Source organism: Sapajus apella, unplaced genomic scaffold, assembly GCF_009761245.1.
Source record: "Sapajus apella isolate SASKATOON/1434 unplaced genomic scaffold, GSC_monkey_1.0 scaffold17, whole genome shotgun sequence".
Taxonomy (NCBI): Eukaryota; Metazoa; Chordata; class Mammalia; order Primates; family Cebidae; genus Sapajus; species Sapajus apella.
In genome coordinates, this window is record NW_022436957.1 from 15,231,131 (window position 1) to 15,254,527 (window position 23,397).

At 43.8% G+C, this 23,397-nt stretch overlaps 1 protein-coding gene across 13 annotated transcripts in view; it reads right to left on the bottom strand.

The window, feature by feature from the left end:
• Positions 1–11,665: 11,665 nt before the first annotated feature.
• The window catches only part of SH3KBP1 (SH3 domain containing kinase binding protein 1), a 374,021-nt gene continuing 362,289 nt past the window's right edge, over positions 11,666–23,397 (bottom strand). For 9 of the 13 annotated variants that reach the window (XM_032286045.1, XM_032286048.1, XM_032286046.1 and 6 more), the window contains 4 exons: positions 23,004–23,132; positions 18,979–19,247; positions 15,478–15,541; positions 11,666–14,132 (listed from right to left, as the gene is read on the bottom strand). In XM_032286045.1, the coding sequence (XP_032141936.1) occupies positions 14,091–14,132; positions 15,478–15,541; positions 18,979–19,247; positions 23,004–23,132 (504 nt within the window). In that variant the 3' untranslated portion in view covers positions 11,666–14,090. The remainder of the gene's footprint in view (positions 14,133–15,477; positions 15,542–18,978; positions 19,248–23,003; positions 23,133–23,397) is intronic. The other 4 variants (XM_032286049.1, XM_032286053.1, XM_032286054.1 and 1 more) reach the window with 1 other exon arrangement.

A 23,397-nucleotide genomic window follows, 5' to 3' on the forward strand; every position in this document is an offset into this window, starting at 1 on the left:
CTGCTAATTTTTGTATTTTTAGTAGACACAGGGTTTTGCCATGTTGCCCAGGCTGGTCTCAAACTCCTGGCCTCAAGTGATCTGCCTGCCTTGGACTCCTAAAGTGCTGGGATTGCAGGCGTGAGCCACCATGCCCAACTATCTTGTGCCCATTTTCTAGTTGGATTTATTTTATTTTTTTATTTTTTACTCTTTAGTTTTGTGTGTTCTTTATATATTCTATATACTAGTCCTTTGGTGGATATGTGGTCTGCAAATATTTTCTCCCAGTCTGTAGCTGGTCTTTTCATCTTCTTAACAAAGGCTGTCACAGACAGAACAAAAGTTTTTAATCTTGATGAGGTCCAATTTATCAAGTTTTTTCCATTTATGGATTGTGCTTTTGGTTCCAAATTTAAAACCTTTTTGCCTAGCACCAGAGCCTGAAGATTTTCACCTATGTTTTTTTTCCCAAAAAATGTTATAGTTTCACTTTTCTAAACATAGGAAAAAATGGATCAATGATCCATTTTCAGGTAATTTTTGTATAAGATGTGAGATTTAGGTTGAGGTGTACTTTTTTGTCTGTGAATGTTCAAGCGCTTCAGCGCCATTTGATGAAAAGCTTGTCCTTCCTTCACTGAATTGCTCCTTTGTCAAAAATCAGTTGTGCATGTGTATGAATCTGTTTCTGGGTTCTCTATTGCATTGACCTTTCTGTGTATCCCACCACCATTACCACACTATCTTCATTAGTGAAGCTATATAGTAGCTTTTAATACTGGGTAGAAGGATTCCTCCTTTTCTTTTCTAGGATTATTTTAGCTGTATTTGCATCTAGGTTCATGAGAAATATCAATCTGTAGTTTTCATTTTTTTTGGTACTGCCTTTGCCTTGTTTCGATATCTGGGTAATACTAACCTCATAAAATAGCTTGGGAACTACTCTGTCATCTTCTATCTTCTGGAAGAGATTGTGTAGACTGTTACTTCTTCAAGTGTTTGGAATAATTCTCCAGTGAGGCCAGAGACTTGGAAATTTCTTTTCAGGGTGTTTTAATTACAAGTGCATTTTTTTTTTCTAGTGGTTATATAACTATTCAGATTTTCTATTCTATCTTGGTTGAGTTTTGGCCTATCATTTTCCGTATGCATTTCGGAATAGGCTTGCCTATGTTTAGAAAAAACGTTTCTAGGATTTTGACAGGAATTATAGTAAACCTAATAATAGATGAATTCAGAGAGAATGAACATCTTCATTATGTTGAATCTTCCAAATTATGAGCATTGTATGACTCTCCATTTATTTAGATCTTATTTGATTTCTTTCATTAGAATTTTTTAATTTTCAGCATACAGATCCTGTACATGTTTTGTCAAATTTATACTGAAGAATTAAATTTTCTTTAGTGTGATTGTAAATGGTATGGTGTTTAATTTCAGGCTTCACATGTTCATTGTTAGTGTGTGGAAAAGCAACTTTTTGTGTGAAATTGTATTACACAACCTTGCTAAGCTCACTTAGTAGTTCAAGAGATTTTAGTTTTCTTGAAATTTTCTATGCACATAATCACATTATCTGCAAATAGGGAGAGCTTTCTTTCTTTTCTTTTCTTTCTTGCCTTATTACTGTGGCTAGAACTTGCAGTACGATGTTGAAAAAGAGCAATGAGAGTGGGCATCCTCGCCTGGTTACTGATCTTAGGGGAAAAACATTCAGGTCTTTTACCCTAAGGATGATGTTAGCTGTAAGTTTTTTGTAGGTGTTCTTCCCTCCGTTCCTGATTTGCTGAGAGTTTTTATTGTGCAGGGGTATTGGATATTTTTGCAAATGCTTTTTATATATCAATGGATATGACCATATCATTTTTCTTTAGCCTGTTGATATGATGGATTACACTGACTTTCAAATGTTGAGCCAACTTTGCATTCTTGGAATAAATCCCACTTAGTTGTCATGTGTCATTTTTTTACACATTGCTGAATGTGATATGCTAGTATTTTATTGAAGATATTTGCATCTAGCTTCATGAGAAATACTGATCTGTAGTTTTGTTTCATTTTTTTGGTACTGCCTTTGCCCTGTTTGGATATCTGGGTAATACTAGCCTCATAAGATAGTTTGGGAGCTATTCTGTTGTCTTCTGGAAGAGATTGGGTAAAATTGGTGTCACTTCTTCAAATGTTTGGAAGAATTCTCCAGTGAAGCCATTGAGACTTGGAGATTTTTTCAGGGTGTTTTAATTACAAGTGCAGTTTTGTCTAATGGTTATATAACTATTCACATTGTCTAGTCTATCTTGGTTAAGTTTTGGCAATTTGTGATTTTCTTTTTTTTTTTTTTTTTTTTGAGACAGAGTCTCACTCTGTCACCAGGCTGGAGTGCAGTGGTGTGATCTCGGCTCACTGCAACCTCTGCCTCCCAGATTCAAGCGATTCTCCTGCTTCAGCATCCCAGATAGCTGGGATTATAGATAGGCACGTGCCACCACACCCAGCTAATTTTTGTATTTTTAGTAGAGATGGGATTTCACCATGTTGGCCAGGATGGTCTTGAACTCTTGACCTGACTCACCCACCTCGGCCTCCCAAAGTGCTGGGATTACAGGTGTGAGCCACCGCACCTGGCCAATTTGTGGTTTTCAAGGAATTGGTCCATTTGTTCCAAGATGTTGATGTCATAAAGATGTCCAAGATGTCATAAAGTTGTTCTTATTTACTATACTTTTAATGGCTGCAGGGTCTGTAGTGATATCTGTTTCATTCTTGATTTGGTGATTTGTGCCTTCTCTCTTTTTATCTTTTTCAGTTTTGCTATCTATCCAAGTAAATGTAAAAATTCAAGTCTACTGATGAGCCCATCAATGATAGTCTTCATTTCAGTTACTGTGTTTTTTTATTTCTAGTCATTTCTTTTTTTTTTTTTTTCTTTTTTTAGATGGAGTCTTGCTCTGTTGCCCAGGCTAGAGCGCAGTGGTTCAATCTTGCCTCACTGCAACCTCTGCCTCCCGGGTTCAAGCAATTCTCCTGCCTCAGCCTCCCAAGTAGCTGGGATTACAGGCACCCACCATCACACCCAGCTAATTCTTATATTTTTAGTAGAGAGGGGGTTTCACCATATTGGCCAGGCTAGTCTCGAACTCCTTACCTCGTGATCCACCCACCTTGGCCTCCCAAACTATTGGGATTACAGGCATGAGCCAATGCACCTGGCTGCCATTTGATTCTTATAGTTCCCATCTCTGCTGAAATTACCTATCTGATTTTACATGATGTCTATTTTAGTTGTGAGAGACTTTAACATAGTAATCAGGCTGGTCATGGTGACTCACACCTGTAATCCCAGCACTTTGGGAGGCTGAGGCAGGCGGATTGCTTGAGCTCAGGAGTTCGAGACTAGCCTGGGCAACATGGCAAAACGCCATCTCTACAAAAAAAATACAAAAAATTAGCTGGCTGTGGTGGCACATGCCTGTAGTACCAGCTACTTGGGAGGCTGAGGCAGGAGGATCCCTTGAGTCTGGGAGGTCGAGGCTTCAGTGAGCTGTGATCACACCACTGCACTCCAGCATGAGGTACAGAGTGAGACCATATCTTGGAAAAAAAAAAAAACCCATAGTAATCATAATTATTTACAGTTCTTGCCTGTAATCCCAGCACTTTGTGAGGCTAAGGTGGTAGCATCACCTGAGGTCAGGAGTTTGAGACTAGCCTGGCCAACATGGTGAAACCCTGTCTCTACTAAAAATACAAAAATTAGCCGGAATTAGCCAGGCATGATGGCATGTGCCTGTAGTCCCAGCTACTCGGGAGGCTGAGGCAGGAGAATTGCTTGAACCTGGGAGGCAGAGATTGCAGTGAGCCAAGATTGCATCATTGCACTCCAGCCTGGGTGACAGAGCAAGACTTCATCTAAAAATAAATAAAATAAAATCCCCTCTCTGATAATTTAATAGTGGTGCCATATCTAAGTTTGAATCTAATCATTGCTTTGTTTCTTCAGAATGCTTTTTCTTTCCTTTTCGCATGCCTTGTAATTTTTTGTTGAATGGTGGACATTGTGTATAGGACAGATATCTTTATTATTAAAGATAATAAACCTTTAGTGTGAGACTTTATGTTGATCTGACCAGGAGTTGGGCTGTGTTGAGATTTGTTTTCCTATGAACATTACAAACTTCAAATTCCTCTAGTGATTTTTTTTGTTCCCACCCCACTTGGCTTTGGGGCTTCCCTTTGTGCTGCTCCCCAAAGTCTCTCTCTTGCAGTTCTCCCTGCTGTTGTTATTCCTGGGGGCTTATTAGCATGCTGGTGGGGGAATGGATTCTCTAATAGTCTAACCTTCAGTCTTTGGAGTGTACAGTGGGCTTGTGTCTCAGGTGTAACCTTCACAAGTGTTTCTGTTTCTCCTTCAGGGATAGAGCTCCCTCCCATTCCCTTCTCTCAGCTGAAGTGGGTATCTATGAGTGTTTTCAGTCTGCAGACTTGAAGCCCTTTTCTCTGAAGATTGAATTGCTTTTAGTTGAGATGAGGAGCTAGAGTTGAGAGCACTTCCCTCACCTAGTTGCAATGGTAATTCACCAGGGCTGTCAGACCATGTCTTTCCCCATGCAGAATAGCCTTTTGTTCCTTAAGGGAGAAGGGTCTGAGTAGATTTCTCAGTGGTTCCTGAGCCAGCACCATGACTTTTCTCTGGATTTCCCCTGATCTTCTCTGTGAGAACCAGGTGGGGTTCCTGGAGGAAAAGCCTGCAGAAGGATGTGATCTCTCTCTCAGGAGCTTCACTCTCGAGCTAGCCCACAGTTGGCTTCCAGCAATTGGTCAAATTTTCTAGCCTTATCTTTTTTTTTTTAAATTTTTTGACACCTCTCCCCCAGACCTTCTAGCTTGATCTTTCTACCTAGTTCTATGGCACCTGGTGGCTTTTGTCCTTGGAAAGAAAATGCTCAGATCCTGTATCTTGAAGGAAGTGCCTTTTTTTTTTTGGAGACAGGGTATTGCTCTGTCACCCACCTAAAATGCAGTGGTATGATCACGGCTCACTGCAGCCTCAAGGCTCAAGCGATCCTCCTGTGTCAGTCTCCCAAGTAGCTGGGACCACAGGCATGCAACACCACACCTGGCTATTTTTTGTCCTTTTTGTAGAGACGGGGCCTTGACATGTTTCCCAGGCTGGTCTTGAACTCATGGGATCAAGCAGTCCTCCCGAACTTAGTTCTCTATTAATTAATAGATAACTTAGTTCTCTATTAATTTCCAGTCTGTCCAGATTTTTTCTTGCTGTTAGCATAGGAAGAGATTTCTTGCAGCTCTTCCGTATCTCTGAGCTGAAACTGGAAGCCCTATCTATTCAACCATATTTGACTAAAAAATGTTAATTTCATATGTTTCAACTAAATAGACTTTGGCATTATTTCTGAATAGTGCACCTTGTTTTGCTTCAGCCAAGGACAACTAGAGATTTCTGGAAAAGATTGCTGTCAGCTACTGTACACACAACTCACTGGGAACGAGTTGATACCCCCATCACAGTGGTCTTCAAACTTGTGCATGCATCGGAATTACTGAGAGGACTTGTTAAAACACATATTTTTGGGTTGCTTTCGAGAGTTTCTGGTTCAGTAAGTTTGGGACAGGGCCCCAAAATTTTCATTTCTACCAAGTTCCCCAGTGGTGATACTAATGCTGCTCTTCTGGGGATCACATTCCAAGAACCAGTGCCCTATGGCACTTCCTAGAAGCCCAGTGCTTATCTACATATCCCACTTATTCATCACTTTGGGGACAGATAGTTTGCCCTGAGAGGGAGCAATTAGGTTCTCAGCTGACCTCAGAGAAGCATCAAGAGTCAGCAAAGAATTCCCCTTTCTTTTGGAGACAGAGCTCTGTCACCCAGGCTGGAGTGCAGTGGCTCGATCTCAGCTCACTGCAACCTCCACCTCCTGGGTTCAAGTGAGTCTCATGCCTCAGCCTCCCAAGTAGCTGGAATTACAGGTGTGTGCCAACCACGCCTGGCTAATTTTTGTATTTTTTTTTTTTAGCAGAGATGGGGTTTTTCCATGTTGGTCAGACTGGTCTCAAACTCCTAGCCTCAAATGACCCACCTGCCTCAGCCTCCCAAAGTGCTGTGATTACAGGTGTGAGCCACCACTTTCAGCCCAGAATTCATTTTTTTCTCCAGAATGAGTATACAAAAAAATAAAACTTTACTTTCTAAAACAGAGGTAACCACGATTTTCTAAGTAGTTACTGGAAGTCTTAGAAAAAATGGTGTTCAGTGACATGAACTTGGTTTTGAGAACCATGGTGATGCAAGAAGCACTCTCCTTAGGGTCTGAGTGTTTGCTGAGACTCATATACAAGTAAAGTGCTCTGAAGGCTTTCTTTGTACCTGTTTCTTTTGCCATGGAGCTTCCCTAATGCCCCAGTTTTGTGCTAAAGTTTTAATAAAGGTCCAACCGGGCTGCTGAAATGTATAGAATAAACTGCATTTGACATCAGTCACAATTACCAATCCATCTATTCAGTCAACTATGTATCAAGTGATTACTATTAGTATGTATCTGTCAATGTTTTAGGTGCTGGGGATAGAGCAGTGACGGAAAAGTCACTATCCTCAGAGTGGTTTCATTCTAAGGGAGGGGAGACAGAAAACAGAAAAAAAGTAAGCGAGGGAAAATAAATGAAGGAAGGTATTGATATGGGGAATCTGGAGGTGGGTCGAGGCTAAAGTTGCTTTTTTATTTTAGGGGGGTAGGGAGGGCCTCTCTGATGAGGTGACATTGGAGCAGTGACCAGTCAGAAAAAAAGAGATCCAGATCTGACCCCCATCAAGATTTAGGCAAATGCAACTTTAAGGAAAGATGGGTGGTTAGTCACTTGTATATGCTAATGTTAATAATTAACGATGTGTATAATTGGGCAAGGATGATTTTTGCTAAAAATATCAGGCAACTTATACTCATGTTCCACTTTTTGGAATTATTAAGGATAGGTCAGACATGTGGACATAGACCAGGCATGGTGGCCCACGCCTACAATCCCAGCACTTTGGGTGGTCAAAGTGGGTGGATTGCTTGAGCTCAGGAGTTCAAGAGCAGCCTGGACAACACGGCGAAACCCCGTCTCTACCAAACGTACAAAAACAGACAAACAGAAACATAGCTGGGCATGATTGCATGCATCTGTGGTCTCAGCTACTTAGGATGCTGAGGAGGGAGGATCTCTTGAATTCAGGGAATGTAGGTTGCAGTGAGTTGAGATGGCACCACTGCATGCACTACAGCCTGGGTGACAGAGTGAGACCCCATCTCAAAACAAAAGAAAAATAAAAAAGAAATGTGGACATAGATTGATGCCTAAAGATGTCCACAACAACTTTATTTTAAAAAGAAAAAAATTTCATGACAAATGCGCTTCCTTCCCTGACCTTCCCTCCTTCAAGGCTCCATTGGGTGTGTGTCTCTGTAATTCCCAAGCCTGTGGGCTTCTCTCTGTGGTTGTGTTTTTGTTCTGAGGAAGACTTGCTTGTTTACCTGCCTGCTTCTGCCCATTTGACACTGAGCTCCTTCAGGGAAGGGACTCTCTGGCATTCAGCACTTCTCACAGCATCTGGCACATCACCATAAGCACCTTATATATGTTAGATAAAAGACTGGTCAAATGCCTTCTGGAATATCTACAGATGGAATACTATGCAGCCATTACAAATTGTTTTTGCAGAAAAAAATGATATTAAGTATGAAAAGCAGACTATAAAACTATAAATACAGAATGACCTTCTTATCAGAGAGCAAAATAATTAAAGGCTGTTTCTGAGAATGTCTGCCTTCTCTTTGTATTTTGTATTTTCTACTTTAGGCATAAATATTCGCTTCATATTCAGAAAAAAAAAGTTATCTAAAAATTCTCAAGGTGACTTTGTTCTACATTTGAGCCTACAGTCACCACTCTGGTGCTCTAAACATTTTTTTTGGGGGGGTGGACATGGTCTCACTCTGTCACCTAGGCTGGAGTGCAGTGGTGCAAACACAGCTCACTGCAGCCTCAACCTCCTGGGCTTAAGTGATCCTCCCACTTCAGCCTCCTGAGTAGCTGGGACTATAGGCATGCACCACCAAGCCTGGCAATTTTTTTTTTTTTTGTAGAGATGGGGTCTCCCTATTTTGCCTAGGCTGGTACTGAACTCCTGAGCTCAAGCAATCCACCTGCCTCGGCCTCCTATAATGCTAGGATTATAGGCATGAGCCACCACGCCCAGCCTAAACATTTTTAAGACATGGAAGATTCATTGGTGGGCTCTCATCGACAGGCCCATCCTCAGTACATGAAGTGTCCTCAATTACCCCAAAAGTTGTCACCCTCAGCTGTACCATTTTGTCTTCCTCATCATCCCTCCCAGATTCTCAGCACCACACGTGTCCCTGTCAAAGCAGGTCAGTTCTACCTTCAGGTTTGAAGCTTCCTCTGAGACTTCCTCTCTCAATTCATGTCCTTCTCCTTCGAGATTCACTTCCTCCAAGAAGACTGCCCTGATTGAGAACAAAGAACATTTTCTGAGAGCTGCCTTGGGACGACAGCAGGGAGATGAGCAGGCATTTCAGACAGGTGTTCATTCACTCCCTATTCATCTATTTCCCTTCAGCATTCAAGGGCAGAACTTCAGCCTCAGCCAAATTCTTGGTTTTCTCAGATTGAGTCTGAGAGATATTCATGAAGCTTGAAAAGTCTGCTGTATTTCTCCTAAGACATCGCTGGTGGTTTTTTTTTTTTTTTTTTTTTTTGAGACAGGGTTTCACTCTTATCATCCAGGCTGGGGTGCTGTGGCACACTCTCGGCTCACTGCAACCTCCACCTCCCAGATTCAAGCAATTCTCGTGCCTCTGCCTCCCACACGGCTGGGATTACAGGCATGTACCACCACACCCGGCTAATTTTTTGTATTTTAGTAGACACAGGGTTTCACCATGTTGGCCAGGCTGGTCTCAAACTCCCGAGCTCAGGCAATCTGCCCACCTTGGCCTCCCAAAGCGCTGAGATTATAGGCATGAGTCACCTCGCCTGGCCAGACATCTCTGTTTTTCTTTGGGGAAATAACCTTGGAAATTTTATTGATTTCTTCATGTTTTTTTGTTTGGTTTCAGAATGGCTTTTATCAGCTTGGTTAGTTTAAAAATTGGTTTGTAAATCCCTTACAAATTTTTTTACAATTTTATTTATATTTTTGAAACAGTCTCACTCTGTCACCAGGCTGGAGTACAGTGGTACAATCTTGGCTCACTGCAACCTCTGCCTCCCGGGTTCAGGCGATTCTCCTGCCTCAGCCTCTCAGGTAGCTGGAACTACAGGCTCGTGCCACCATGCCCAGCTAATTTATTTATTTTGTATTTTTAGTAGAGACAGGGACCATGTTGGCCAGGATGGTCTCGATCTATTGACCTTGTAATCCGCCCACCTCAGCTTCCCAAAGTGCTGGGATTACAGGCGTGAGGCACCACACCTGGCCTTTTTTTTTTTTTTTTTTTTAAATAGAAGCTATAATGAAAATTTGCATTTCCAGGGCACTTTCCCATCAAAGAGCTCAAAGCTTGTGAACAAATCTTAGCTTTCTGGAGAACTGGTAATATTCTATGGGGTGGGTTGGGATGGGGAGCATTCAAGACTTAAATGACATTGTTACATAATTATCTGCATAATTAAACTTGTTGTCACTTAAAGAGAACAGTTCCATGAAGCTCCTTTGCCAGGAATTCAGGTTTTTTGTTTTTGTTTTTTTCCTCAGAAAATTCCAGCTACAACCTACTAGATCATCTTGTTCTGTTGTTTGGTTGAAATAAGTTATCACCTATTGCTCCAGCAAGAAAAAAGGAAGAGTCCATTTCATTGCAAATTCCAGATTCACGAACAGGATGAGCACCTGGTTTTATTTGCAGGAAGGGGCTGCCCCCACAGCCACTTCAATCTGGGATCGATTCAAAAGACATGAAATAGGCCAGGCGCAATGGATCACGCCTGTAATCCCAGCACTTTGGGAGGTCAAGGCAGGCAGATTACCTGAGGTTAAGAGTTCGAGACCAGCCTGGCCAACATGGCGAAACTCCACCTATTAAAAATTAGCTGGGCATGGTGGCAGGCGTCTATAGTCCCAGCTACTTGGGAGGCTGAGGTGGGAGAATCATTTGTACCTGGGAGGTGGAGACTGCAGTGAGCCAAGATTGCACCACTGCACACTGCTTATACACAGTGAGCCAAGACTGCAGTGAGCCAAGATTGCACCATTGCACCAGTGTACACACAACCTGGGTGACAGAGTAAGACTGCCTCAAAAAAAAAAAAAAAAAAAAAGGCCTAAAACCACCACGTGGGAACCTATACCAACTTCATGGATTCTTCTCAGTTGCATGGGCTGCCTCTGCTTCACATGTTGGGAACCAAGCCTTGGTGACCCTAAGAACAAGGACTAGGAATGGCAGGAAAAGTTCATCCCCTTAAGAGACCTGATCCCTGCCTGTCCTTACACCACTGATATTTATTTCTGGCTTGGCCATTTGTGCTCCTTCACTCATGCTAATTTTGGGCACAGCATCTTCTTCCCTGGGCTTAGGTCCTAAGTGCCAAGGCTTCCCTCTGTCGGATGCCACAATCAGTCACGCTGAATGCCTGTCACCCACGCATGAGTGCTTTGTTATGGTTCTCATTTGTACAAAACCAAAGAGGAAAGCTTTCATCAAGCCCTCTTGGTGCCAAAACATCTTTACATTAATTTGTGCTAAAATAACTAGAGGACTAAAACCTAATCTCACACCACAAAAGGGGGACCATGATGACCTTGAGTTACAATACAAAGGCCTTTGTGGGACCTGGGGATTACTTTTATACAGACCATGGCAACTTTGAGCAATAAATTATACATCCTGCAGTTTTTCCATCAAGGAGCAGGTTAGGAAAGAAAACCCTGCCACTAATAAGCAAAGACACGTGTGAGGATAGATACAGGATGTCCTTATGGAAGAAAACAAATCATGTACTTGAGTGTGCCACCTACAGGGCTGTGCGTGAATAAAAGTGGCTGGTGCGGTGGCTCACGCCTGTAATCCCAGCACATTGGGAGGCCAAGGTGGGCAGATCACCTGAGGTCAGGAGTTTGAGACTAGCCTGGTCAACATGGCGAAACCCCCTCTCCTAAAAATACAAAAATTAGCTAGGTGTGGGTGGTGGGCGCCTATAATCCCAGCTACTGGGATTATAGGCTGAGGCAGGAGAGTCACTTGAGCCTGGGAGACAGGTTGTAGCGAGCAGAGATCACACCATCACACTCCAGCTTGGGTGACAGAGTGAGACTCTGTCTCAAAAAAAAAAAAAAAAAAAAAAAGTGGCTTTACATGGTTATTTGAATAATGATGACTTAAAATTTTTTACACTGAAAAAGAATTTATACCTAATGGGCATTTTCTGATTAGATATGAGTATGAAACTGAACAATTTAAAAGATAGAATTCACAGGCACAGATTTCACAGATTATTTCTGTTCCCTTGGGAAAGATGGGGGGGAAGCACTATATTCCATGTCTTCTAAAGATATTTCTATAAGATAAATCAGATTGTATAAAGTGGAGAAAAATGGTTTGCATTCCAAAAAAAAAAAAAAAACATTCCTCTTGGACCATGACAACTATGAACAAAACTATTCTCACAAAATTTCATTTTAATCGTCTTCTTTACAAAGCACAATACTTAAGACTTTTCTAAATACAACTTTAGAAAATGAAGCAAAAAAATAATCTCCATAGGTGCTTGGTCGAGTCCATGCTGAATGCAAAAGAATTTTTTTTTCAAAAGTGATACTTCCAAGCTTTTCAACATTCTCGATGGGTCCATTATGTAAAGAGTAAAAATTGTGGCTGTTTAGGTAGCGGCTCATCCAGTTCCTTGATGCAGAATCCTCTTGCTGGGTAGCCTGAGGAGCAGCAATGAAGCTGGACATATCAACTTCTCCTTCCAGAATTGCTTCTCCCTCTCCTTATACAAAGGAAGCCAATGGCCTGTATGAGGGGAAGACATCAGCCCTCTACATTCCATGTTGCCAGTGCCCCATGGGGGTGCTCCAACTGCTCAATTTAATCAACAATTCTACTCTCTATACACATTATATAAAACTGTATCATTAGGGATTTTCATAAGTAGATGAGAAATTTGGACGTCGAAGAATCCAATCTGCATTCTTAGATCACTAGGTGGTGAGGAATCTCTGAAATATTCAAGTTTAACACAGAAATGCTTAGAACTGTCAAGGGGTCCAGCAATGTTTTACGCTGCTCTTGGGAACTTGGCACTCCTGACCCCAAGGCTGCTGAAAAGACAATATATCTCGGGATGGGAATGGAGGGTGTGAGGTTTCCTCCCTTATACACTCCCCTTCCCTTAACTGTGCCCCCACCCAGGAAGACCAAGGTGTTAGGACTCTGTAAATACTTGGAGGGAAATAATGGCCTCAAGTAGCAAGGATGAGCACATAGGCAAGAGGAAGGCAGAGGGAGGGAGGGAGGAAGATAAAGGAAGAGATATTTATTTGTAATACTATCAATGATCAATAATGTGATTTTTTTGCATCACTTCTTCAGTATTATCAACTCTCATTCTTTGTGGCTGTGCAAATCTATTAATGTTTAGTAGTTTCACTATTAAATTCAGAAAATAGACAAAGCAGCCTTTGAGAAACACATCCAACATCTTCAGGGGCCATTAAGGGACCACCCCCTCCACCCCTACCCCTGAACAGTCTTGCAATACAGTAGGCTCCTCATTTTCAGCTAAGGATTGAGAAAACAGTTACATAGTCTAAGGCTGAACTGTTCATGTCCTACAAAGATAAAGCAGACAGGCAAACATCAGTTTCCTTGGGAAAGAAAAAACAACTCCATAAATGCAAGAAAGATCCAAAGGCTACACTTCAACAGACCCTCCTCCCATTCTCTTGGACCTGAGGAAGGGGTTACAAGTGAGCAAGGCAAATGACATTATGTGAATACAGTTTAAACAATAACACACACGGATAACCCAGGGCAGGAAATAATACAACTTTCCCCCCCTTGTTTTCATTTGCATTTTACTTTTATTTATTTTTGCTTTAATAATGCATATTCTGTTCACGCAAAAGGTGCAAAGGACAGAAAGCAGGGGTTTAACTTGGCTGATGAAAAATCAAGCAGGGATGACATTTCTAGTTTCATGAACAACCTAAAACTAGGAGAAACTTAGAAGTCACAGCTGGTACCACAGAGCATGCCAAACTTCACAGCTGTCTCCTCTTAGGACCTTTGGCTAGGGTGAGAGAAGCTTTGAAGACAGTGGCCTCTAGTGGACTTGGATAAGTGGCAGATTTTTTTTTTTTTTAATTTTTATTTTTAAATTTTTTTCAATCATGGTAGCTGCATCACAAAAGCTCCAATCAAGAGGGTGGTAAAAAGAAGGCACAGATCATTGCAAATACCAGATTTTCTCTTTCTCTTTTTGTAAATATACCATCATATATAAGCTAAAATTTCTCTTAGGGTGGTGGGGCTTGCTGGCAGGGGAAGGGACAGCTTGAACCTAAAATTGAATATGTAATAGAATCCTAATGGGGGGACAAAGAGCAAGGCAGCTCTCAGCCTGAAGCAAAAGAAAAGGACACTTGCTTCTGACTACATGTAGTACAAACACTAGGGGAGTCTGTGACAAAACACGATTAAAAAATCATAAAATTATAAAGCTTGTAAACGAATAATCTGAAATTACATTTTATTAATGGAAAATATCATCAAAATAGTACCACTATGGACTAAACTGCCTGAGTTTTCGTTTCGCATTGAGATCTCAAAGTAGAAAAGCCTTTAGCACAATTTTGCTCTGTGTAAGTCACAACAAGTACCAGCCCCGGGACTAAACCCTGGGGAAGATTCTCCTCTTGGATGGAATTTGTGTTGTGCTATCAAGACTTTTGTGCTAATCTTTCAAACAGGGACATGTTGAGGCAAACCTTTAATCTTTTGGCACAAGATTATTTTGGCTGGGGCAGAAAATTTGAGTCTCAGACTCAGGATGAATAATGTGACATTTCATTGATCAAGTATTCATTTTGATTGTAGAGCTTTCTTTATGTCATTCACTTCCATCTAGAAAGAGAAAAATAATGGAACAAAGTCATAATGAATCGGCTGGTTTTATAGAAGCTGAAAGATTTTCAACCTGGTTGACTGAAAGAAAATAATCAACCTGACAATTTTAAAGGTGACATGACATCTACATGGACAATCAGTAGCAATGCCAGAAGTGACATCAACACAGAACAGGCACACAGACACAAGGCACTAGGAAATGGTGAACATTTTGATTCTCAGGCTGCCAGGCTGCAAAGTTTGTCAAAAGCGGCAACAATTCCAGTTTCCTAGCCAGAGGGTAGAGCAGGCGGTCCTGACAGGCTGAGCCATCTGGCAGTGTTGGAAGGCAGGCTGTGGTTGGCCCAGGGGGATATCTGTCAGCACCCTCAAAGTGATGGGAAGCAGCTACCTATCCTTTGTTAAGCAACATGGGTCCCCATCACCACAAAGGCGCCAACTGGATGAAAGCCGAAAGTCCACCTTTGGTCAATCAGAACTCCCATAGATTCCCTGCCATTTGCTAATGATAGCGCTGAATCAGAGGCTACAAGGGACAGCGCTCTAATGCCTTGGCAGGACAGACATGCCATCAGGGAGCAAGCAAGAGCAAATGCCCCCAACCGTGGACAGCTGTGGCCCCTGGAGCCCTAGTGACCACATGACAGAAGCTAGCTGGCAACAGGGCCTCCCCAGGGTCATGCCCTCTGGCAGTTACTATAATGAGGCCTCTTGGAAATGGAGGTGGGGGAGGGGCTTTTTGCAGAGGAGATATTTAAGATAAATTCCAGGCTGGGCACAGTGGCTCACGCCTGTAATCCCAGCACTTTGGGAAGCTGAGGTGGGCAGATCACCTGAGGTCAGGAGATCGAGACCATCCTGGCTAACACCGTGAAACTCCATCTCTACTAAAAATAACAAAAATTTTGCTGGGCTTGGTGATGTGTGCCTGTAGTCCCAGCTACTCAGGAGGCTGAGGCAGGAGAATCGCTTGAACCCAGGAGGCAGAGGTTGCAGTGAGCCGAGATTGTGCCACTGCACTCCAAGCCATGGTGACAGAGTGAGACAGACTCTGTATCCAAAAAATATAAAATAAAAATAAAAAACAGAAAACAAAAAAAAAGAAGATAAATTCCAAATGAGAAACCCAATTTGGGGCACATTTACTAATGTTTCCCTTCCCTAAGATTTCCTGGAGGAAACGATGTGTCGTAAGCCTATACGAGTCTAAGAAAATGGTCACAGGAAGTGTATCCAGATCTGTAGAGAGGTAACAGTCATTTATTTTTTAAATAAAAGCCCTGACTCTGTCCTGCCCCACTTAGCCTAGGATTCACAGGCAGCAGAACCCCAAGGGACTCACCTGCAACCGAAGCCGGATTTTCTTTTCTTCATCCAACTCAGACAATAACTGTTTAATCTCTCGTCTGTAAAGCAAAAGGCAATGAAATTAACCAAAAGCCCAGACTTCCCTCATCAAAGATCAGAAACCTCTTATTATCACTACAAAATCCATGTGACCCTTTTTCACAAAGAAAATGTTGACAAAACATCATATTTTCTTTGCATTGTTACTGCTAAAAATTTGTTTCAGACAGAGAGGCTTGCCATTATTTTGGGGCCCCTAAAATACGTAGCCAGCAACTGGTGGGTCTGGAAGTGACCTTTGAAACCTCTTAGTCCAAACTTCTCCCAAAAGGAGATGGGGAAACAGAAGCCCAGCATGGTGGCCTGACTTGCCCAATGACTAGACTTCACGAATCCAGGTTCGTATTCTGTCATCTTCCCTATAACCATTCCTTTATTACAAAATTACTGGGCTTTAAATGTACTTATTATATATATATTTTTAGACAAGGTCTTGCTCTGTTGCTCAGGCTGAAGTGCAGTGACACAATCACGCCTCACTATAGCCTCAACCTCCAACACTCAAGTGATCCTCCAGCCCAGCCTCCTGAGTAGCTAGGACTATAAGCGCACACCACCATGCCAGGCCAATTTTAAAAATTATTTTTGTAGAGATAGGGTCTCACTATGTTGCCCAGGCTGGTCTTGAACTCCTGGGCTCCAGCAATCCTCCTGCCTTGGCCTCCCAAAGTGCTAGGATTACAGGCATGAGCCACTAAGCCTGGCTCTTCTTACAATTTTTATTGCAGATGTTTTTACCACTCCATATATATTTCCTTTATTTTATTTACTTTTTTTTTTTTTTTGAGACAGAGTCTCACTCTGTCACCCTGGCTGGAGTGCAGTGGTGTGATCTCAGCTCACTGCAACCTTCGCCTCCTGGGTTCAAGCGATTCTCCTGCCTCAGCCTCCTGAGTAGCTAGAATTATAGGCATGTGCCACCAAGCCCAGCTAATTTTTGTATTTTTAGTGGAGATGGGGTTTTACCATGTTGGCCAGGCTGGTCCTGAACCCCCTGACCTTAGGTGATCCACCCACCTCAGCCTCTCAAAGTGCTGGGATTACAGGTGTGAACCACCACACCTGGCCTATTTCCTTTAATTTCAACAGAGTTTTGAATTGCCAAAAGGTTACTGGTGTGTTTTCATAGATTCTCACAAAATCCTACATATTAAATCCCAAAAACTTGGGGGTAAAATAATTGGAGTAATGGTATGGCAATCATGTCTCAGAGAAACTGGCATGACTTAGGATCCACGGCCTAATGCCCTTTCCAGCACAAAATAATGAAGTGCACAACACTAACCATTCCACAAAGTGAGGGCTCTATACTTAGGACACTGCAACCATCCAAACACTGGGCAGAGAGCTGTCTTCCATTTTAAGATATCGAACACTCCATTTTACACGTACATTTTTACAGACTGGATTGGAAAATCAAGAAACAAAGATGGCTGAGACACCACAGTAAAATAAGGTGGAAGTTATATTGCATTTGCTTACTTCAGATGAACACCATGATGATCCCTATATCTGGGGCAGTGTCCCAGCCCTACTGTCAACATACTGGATTTATATCACAACTGATATGAACCAGTTGTGATTCATTACAGTATTTATTTAAGCACACATTATGCACCCATATCTCAGTGGGTACTACTTAGGACTTAGGAAGAAGGTGAGATCCTAAGCAAATGGTCCAACCCCAGGAGACTGGCAGGCAAAGCCTCAAGCAGTCCAGTTGTGGGGAGTTAACTGAGGAAAGCAGTCCACAGAAAGTCACTAAGTCTTGAACTAGTGAAATGAAAATGACTGTAAGTCTATGAGGAGGAAGAAAGATGGGGGAATTGACAGAGAAAAGCCAGGGAAAAGCAGGGAGGTGAGAACCAGCATATTTGGAGATGAGGAGAGCTGGCGTGGACTTAAGTTAAAGGCTAATAGGAAAGTGAAATGAAGAGCTAACACAAGAGACTAGTGGGGACCCACTGACCCTGGGCATGAAGGTCAGACTGATGTAGGCAGTGAAAGGCAGGCCTTGGAAGAGAGGCCACCGTGGGGTGTTGATTCAAGAGATATTGGCTGGGAAAAGACAATTCCCACCAACTATTTGCAGCTTCACAGTGGGGGAGAAACATAGTGTGGCAGCCCCGAAGCAGAGGCCATTTCAGACGTTCCAGGCACTTCTTAGAGGGTCCAAAGGGCTAAAGTCCTGAATTCAAGCCAGTCTGACGCCATGTGGTCCTATTCAGAAGGCCAAGAACCAGTGCTCTGTGGTGTCCTGGGGCCTCTGGGATGTCCTGTCTAGGCAAGGGAAACAGGTCACTTGGACATGGATGGGGCCTTTGGGTATCCAAATGAGTAACCTCCAGAGCCAGGTAGGAGCTGAGGACTTTAAGGAGTTAGGGGTAGCCTGGCTGCCCCAGGATACCTTCTCATGTACCATCCTGCCAGTCCTATATAATAATCTGATGGATCTCTTCCAGACTGGGGTAAGTCTAAGAGGCTACAATTCTATATGGTACCTCCCAGCCTGAGTAGAACACAACCTACTTAGAGCCACATTGCTCAAAGTGAGTTCCATGGAATCCTAGGATGCTCTAGCAAAAAAAAAAAAAAAAAAAAAAAGGTTCTGTGATTAAGCAGGTGTGGGAAACCTTGCATATGCTATTCTCTCCATCCTCCCAATGCAAAGCGAAGGCTCTCAGGAGCCCTTCAGAAAAGAAATTAACTTTGTTTAACCCAGTTATCCCCCAAAAGTGACCACAAAACACATTAGGGCCCTCTAGCCCCATAGCAGGAGGCAGGTGAAAGGCCTTTGCGGGCCCCAGACTGTCAGAGGGCTTCATCACTCTAAGTCTCTGGCTGCATCTCCTGTCATCACCCCAGACACCTCCTGATCCAAGGAGGCCAGTCACCTGGGGATGCGCTGACCTCACCAGGCTGCCCTGTGTACCCAGGAATCTACATTCTGTTCCTGCTGCAGGAGTAGTGTGCTCTTAGCAATCCTAAATCATCATTCAAAATCCTACCCAGGAAATACCTCTTCGAGATGCCTTCCCTGATTCTTTCAAGAAACAGCCAAGATCACTAAACTCTTCAAGCCTCAGTTTACTCAGAGCAGTGCCTCCCTACTTTTTTTTTTTTTTTTGAGATTTAAATGCTTTTCTTCTTAGCAGCCTGCTGAGAGCATCAGTCCCTGCAATGGACTCATCTCTCTATACCCCATGGCCAGCCTGTGCCCTTTCTGCACACAGTAAATCCAGCAAAAACATGCAACATAATTTAAGTATAAATTAAGACTCTCGGGATCTACACACACTCCCACCATTGCTGCCACCATCACCCAGGAGGCCAGGCCCACCCTCCAAGGCAGGCTGGGGTCCACGCTTTCAGAACTAGGTGCTGGCCTGACAGAGAGCAACCTGGGTGGCGGCTGCAAGAGTCCTTGGGCACTCACTTCTGCTGGTCCTTCATGTTCTCAATGATGCTCCTCAGCTCGCGGACCTGTGTCCTTAGCTCCTCCACAGCTGCCTGGCTACTGGCCGCAGGCTCCATCTTTGGTTTTCCTTCCGTGCTGAACAGAGACGGGGAGTTGGCTCTGTGTCCAGCTGTTCCCAAAGAGGATGACAGGGGGGAGGGTGCCGCCGAAGACAAAGGGGCTGGCCCACCACCACCTGCTGCCATGGTCCCCGGCTTGGGTGGCAGGGATGCTTTGTTGTCGGACACCTGTGATGAGGGAAGGCAGGGAGGATTCAGGGCCGGGGATTTGTGTGCTGCGCATTTGTCCTGGTTAGTCAAACTCTCCATTAACGCCACTGTCCCTGCCTCTCTCCACACATTCCATTCACTTATTCCTTCATCCACAAGCCACTAAGGGCCTGCCTGGTACAGGCCTTTCCCCCTCACTCACATGCCACCTTCTATGTATTTTAAATTTGACCTTCTTTCTGGACAGAGAGTTCTTGACTGGTGTAATATACCCATCGAGATGCCCAACCACATGTGGGCAGGCACCTGATGCCAGGCACCACGAACTCTGAAGTGAACAAGACATTAAGGCATTCTCCTGGTCTCCAGGGAGCTCAGAACCCAGTGGGGCACAGACAGACAGACAGACAGACCAATGCACTGTGATGTGGGGGAAGACTGCACAGAGGGAGGCGAGCATACAGAGCCCCAGAAACACAGAAAAGGAGCCAGCCATCCGGACGGGCAGGCATCACAAGCAGGAGCTGACAGTCCCATCTTAGAGAAGGACCAAGAAGTAGCCAGAGGAAAGGAGGGACACTTAGAGAAAGAAGCTGCAGGGGGAGAGAGCATGCTAGGCAAAGGTCTAGAGACCACAGAGCAAAATGCATTGGTGGGAAGCACTGCTAGAATGTCAGAGGGTGCAAGAGAGGGCCTTGGGGGTAAAGCTAAGGCTGGGAGGTACAAGCGGCTAGGTGAAAGGGCGTGAGGAGGGTACACTGTGCTGAGGACCATGCTGGCTGCAGAAGGGCCTAAGGGTTGGCAGATCTGGAGCTGGAGAGAACTGCTGGGAGAGTCTTACACAACATAAGCTAGAAGCAGTCAGGGTTTGACCCAGACAGTGGCTAGGAAAGACACAAGACAACTTTGAGTGACATGATGAAGGCAGGCTCAGTGGACATAGAGCATCAGGCATTGTTCCCAGTGCTGGAGGCAGGAGTGGGCCAGGAGGATGGAGTCCCTGCCCTCATATAGCAGATGGCTTGTGGGCAGGGAGATGTGATCCTGGACGGGATGCAGAGGGTGGAGGAGGAAAGACAGATCAGGGACCATGGGTGCAGATGGATGCACCAGGCATCAAAGTTGTACCTTTCATGGAAGAAAGAGCAGGTTGAAGAGCCAGATAATGATTTCCGTTTTTGAGACATTGGATTTTAGGAGCCCTTGGTGACTGGGAAAGAGGAGAGGAAGAGGGGACGAAGCAGAAGAGAGGCCTGGAGGAGATTCCAGAAGGAAGCCCCTGGAGGAGAGTCCAGAAGGAACGAAGTGGTGGCATACGTGGGTAAAGGGTGCTAAGAGGAAAACTGGGTGGGGTCCATTTGGTGGAGCCAGGGAGACAGAAACCTGCTCATGGCAGATGAGCACCTGGATAGGAGGTGAAGAATGTGGCCTGCAAGTTTAGGACTCTCTTTCCAGAAACTTGGCAGAGGCAGGAAGACAGGAGAGAGGGAGCATGCTCATGCAGAAGCCTCAGGGGGAGGTGGAATCAGGGAAGGTTTCTGTTCACTTTCCAGGACAGGGGAGGCCCTAAGCTACAAGATATGTTGAAAGAAAGAGTCAGTGAAGGGCCAGGCCGAAGATGGAAGACACCAGCCAGGGAGGCCTGATGGAGAAGTGTCCTGAGGAGGCCAGGAGGGCCCAGGAAGACAGTCATGGGTGAGAGGGAAGAGGGGTGCCCAGTAGGCTCCTGGGGGAGGAGGCACCAACAAGGGAGCTGGGAGGCAGGTGGGGAGGAGGGAAAAGAGTGGGACAGGATGTTGGGAGGTGAGGGTGTGAGCGACAGAGCAGAAGTGGAGGCTGGTGGTGAAGCTTGGCAACGTGGCTGCGAGACTCCCTCCAGCAGCAGGTGCCCAGCAGGCTACCCCAGCACAGGAGCCAAAAAGGGGCTTGGCTGGCATGGCGAGGAGGCAGAGTCTGGATTCAGGCTGTGCTAGAGGGAGAGACTGGGCAGAGAAAGCCAAAAGCAGATGGGCCATCATTCCCAGCCTCTCTGCTCGCCTTTTTTCTGCCAAGTTACCATTGAGGAAAAGCGCTCTCTGCTGCCAGGGACAGCACTCCGCCAGCCCATGCTTTATCGTTAGGAGTTAGAGTAAGAGGAAAGAGGAACTGACATTTATGGAGCGCTGATCACATGTTGGATGCCAGCTAGACAATTTGAACGACGATTGGTTCACACAAGCATTTTACCAAGCATGAAACTGGGGCTTAGAGAGGTGGCTGAGTAGTTCTCCAAGACTCAGAGGTAATAACTGGCGGAACGGGGAGTCAATTCCCTCACTGTCAACTGGATCCCTCAAGTCCAGCACTACCACTGTGGCTGCCTGAGTCTGAAGATTTATGCTCTCCTGTCCTTCTCTCCTTTGCTTGTCTGGGCTCATGCCTTTTCCTTTTTCCCATCCTGCAGCCTTGCAGACCTCCCATACTTCTGTGACCCACCAATGCCTTTGCACTGACTGACTTCCAGGCACTTCTCGAATCAATGCTTCTCTTGGCATTTCCTACATGACTTGCTCTCCTGGCCCATTTCGGCTACTGAGCAATTTTAAAGCCCTCACAGAGTATAGGCCACCACACTCCCTGATCAAATTAGTTCAAGCAGAATTTGTAAAAGCAGTGAAGGGCAGGACATGACAACTTGGGGGAGGTGAAATAGGCTAATGGGATAGAACTGTGCAAATCAGAACCGTGAAAACCCACTATTCACCAGTAGATGTCATTGTAGAGACACCCCAGGGATGTCAGAATGAAACTATAGGTATACCTATGGTCACCAGAAAAAGGGTCAAATCCAATTTCTGCAGATGGAATCCTTTTATAAAGAAAGAATGTTTCGATTTTGTGAATAATTACAATTGATTTGTTGTATAGGATCACGTTTTGCTTACTGTATCACATTTTTAAGAAAATCTACACATGTAAATTCTTACATCTATGGAGAAGGAAAATTCCATGGTAACCTTTGATTTCTTTGTGCTAATTCCTGCTTCAAGTGACTACAGTTTTCTGCTTTTAGACAGAAATAAGTTGTTAATATTCAGACAAAATAATTCCAGTCAACTGGGTTTTCTTAGTAGGAGAAAATGGAATTTTAAAATCTTGGTTCGTATTCATAGGAAGAAGAGAATTTGTACAAGATACTCCTCAAAAGTTACATGAAGTAGCTAAAAGTTAAATGTCTTCCTTGTTTCTCATAAACTAATAAAGTATCTATACTATTCCCTGGGAATGGAATGAAATTGAAATGTTTTTAGACTATAAATTTATCACAGAATATGAATCCAAATCAATTTTCTTTAAAAGACCACATTATTTATATTTACGATCTTCCAACTGTAATTTGTGACCAGCTTTGAACATAAAAGACAAGATCTATGGGCAGAGGGCACATCATTGAATAATGTCTTCTCTCTAGATACCTCAAGGCTTTTTACATTGTTCTGGTTGTGGTGATGGTGGTAGTGTGTGAAGGCATTTGTGAATGTATGTGTGATGGTATGAAGAGGAGATCAAACCATAAGATGAAAACATGGGAAATAAACAACTGAACTTGTATCTCAGGGATTCTGCTTAGTTTCAGAGATGGCAGCATGCCTTGGGATTTTGATTAGTAATGGAATTGCTGTCATTGAAGAATGACAAACACCTGCACTGTCTGCATATCTTTGTTTGGTTTATAACCCATCACTAGTACATGCATGAAATGATAGGGACACCCTCTCATGGCTGGTCACTCACTTGGGATATGGTAACAGTCTTGGAAGTTTTCTTTGACGCGTCCACTCCTCTGTGCGCAAGTGAAATGTGTTCCTCCTTATCCTCTTCGGGACTTGGGGAGTCGAAGATATCAGGGCTTGAAAGGGATGACTGATAAAGCCAAAAGAAAATGCTTTTGTCAGAATTATACCTTAGCTGACACCGCTTTTGTTAATATAATGCTGTATGCTTTCCAAAGCACTTGACACTGCTATTTTGTCTTCTCACGATAACCCTGAGGCAAAAAAGTGTGCTGTTATCCATGTGTTCAAGTCACATAGCTGGTTAGTGGCAGAACTGCAACTAAGAAGCAAGGTTTCCTAAACCAGGGATCTTGCCACTGATGTCCATCACTCACTTCATCCTTGCAAGCATC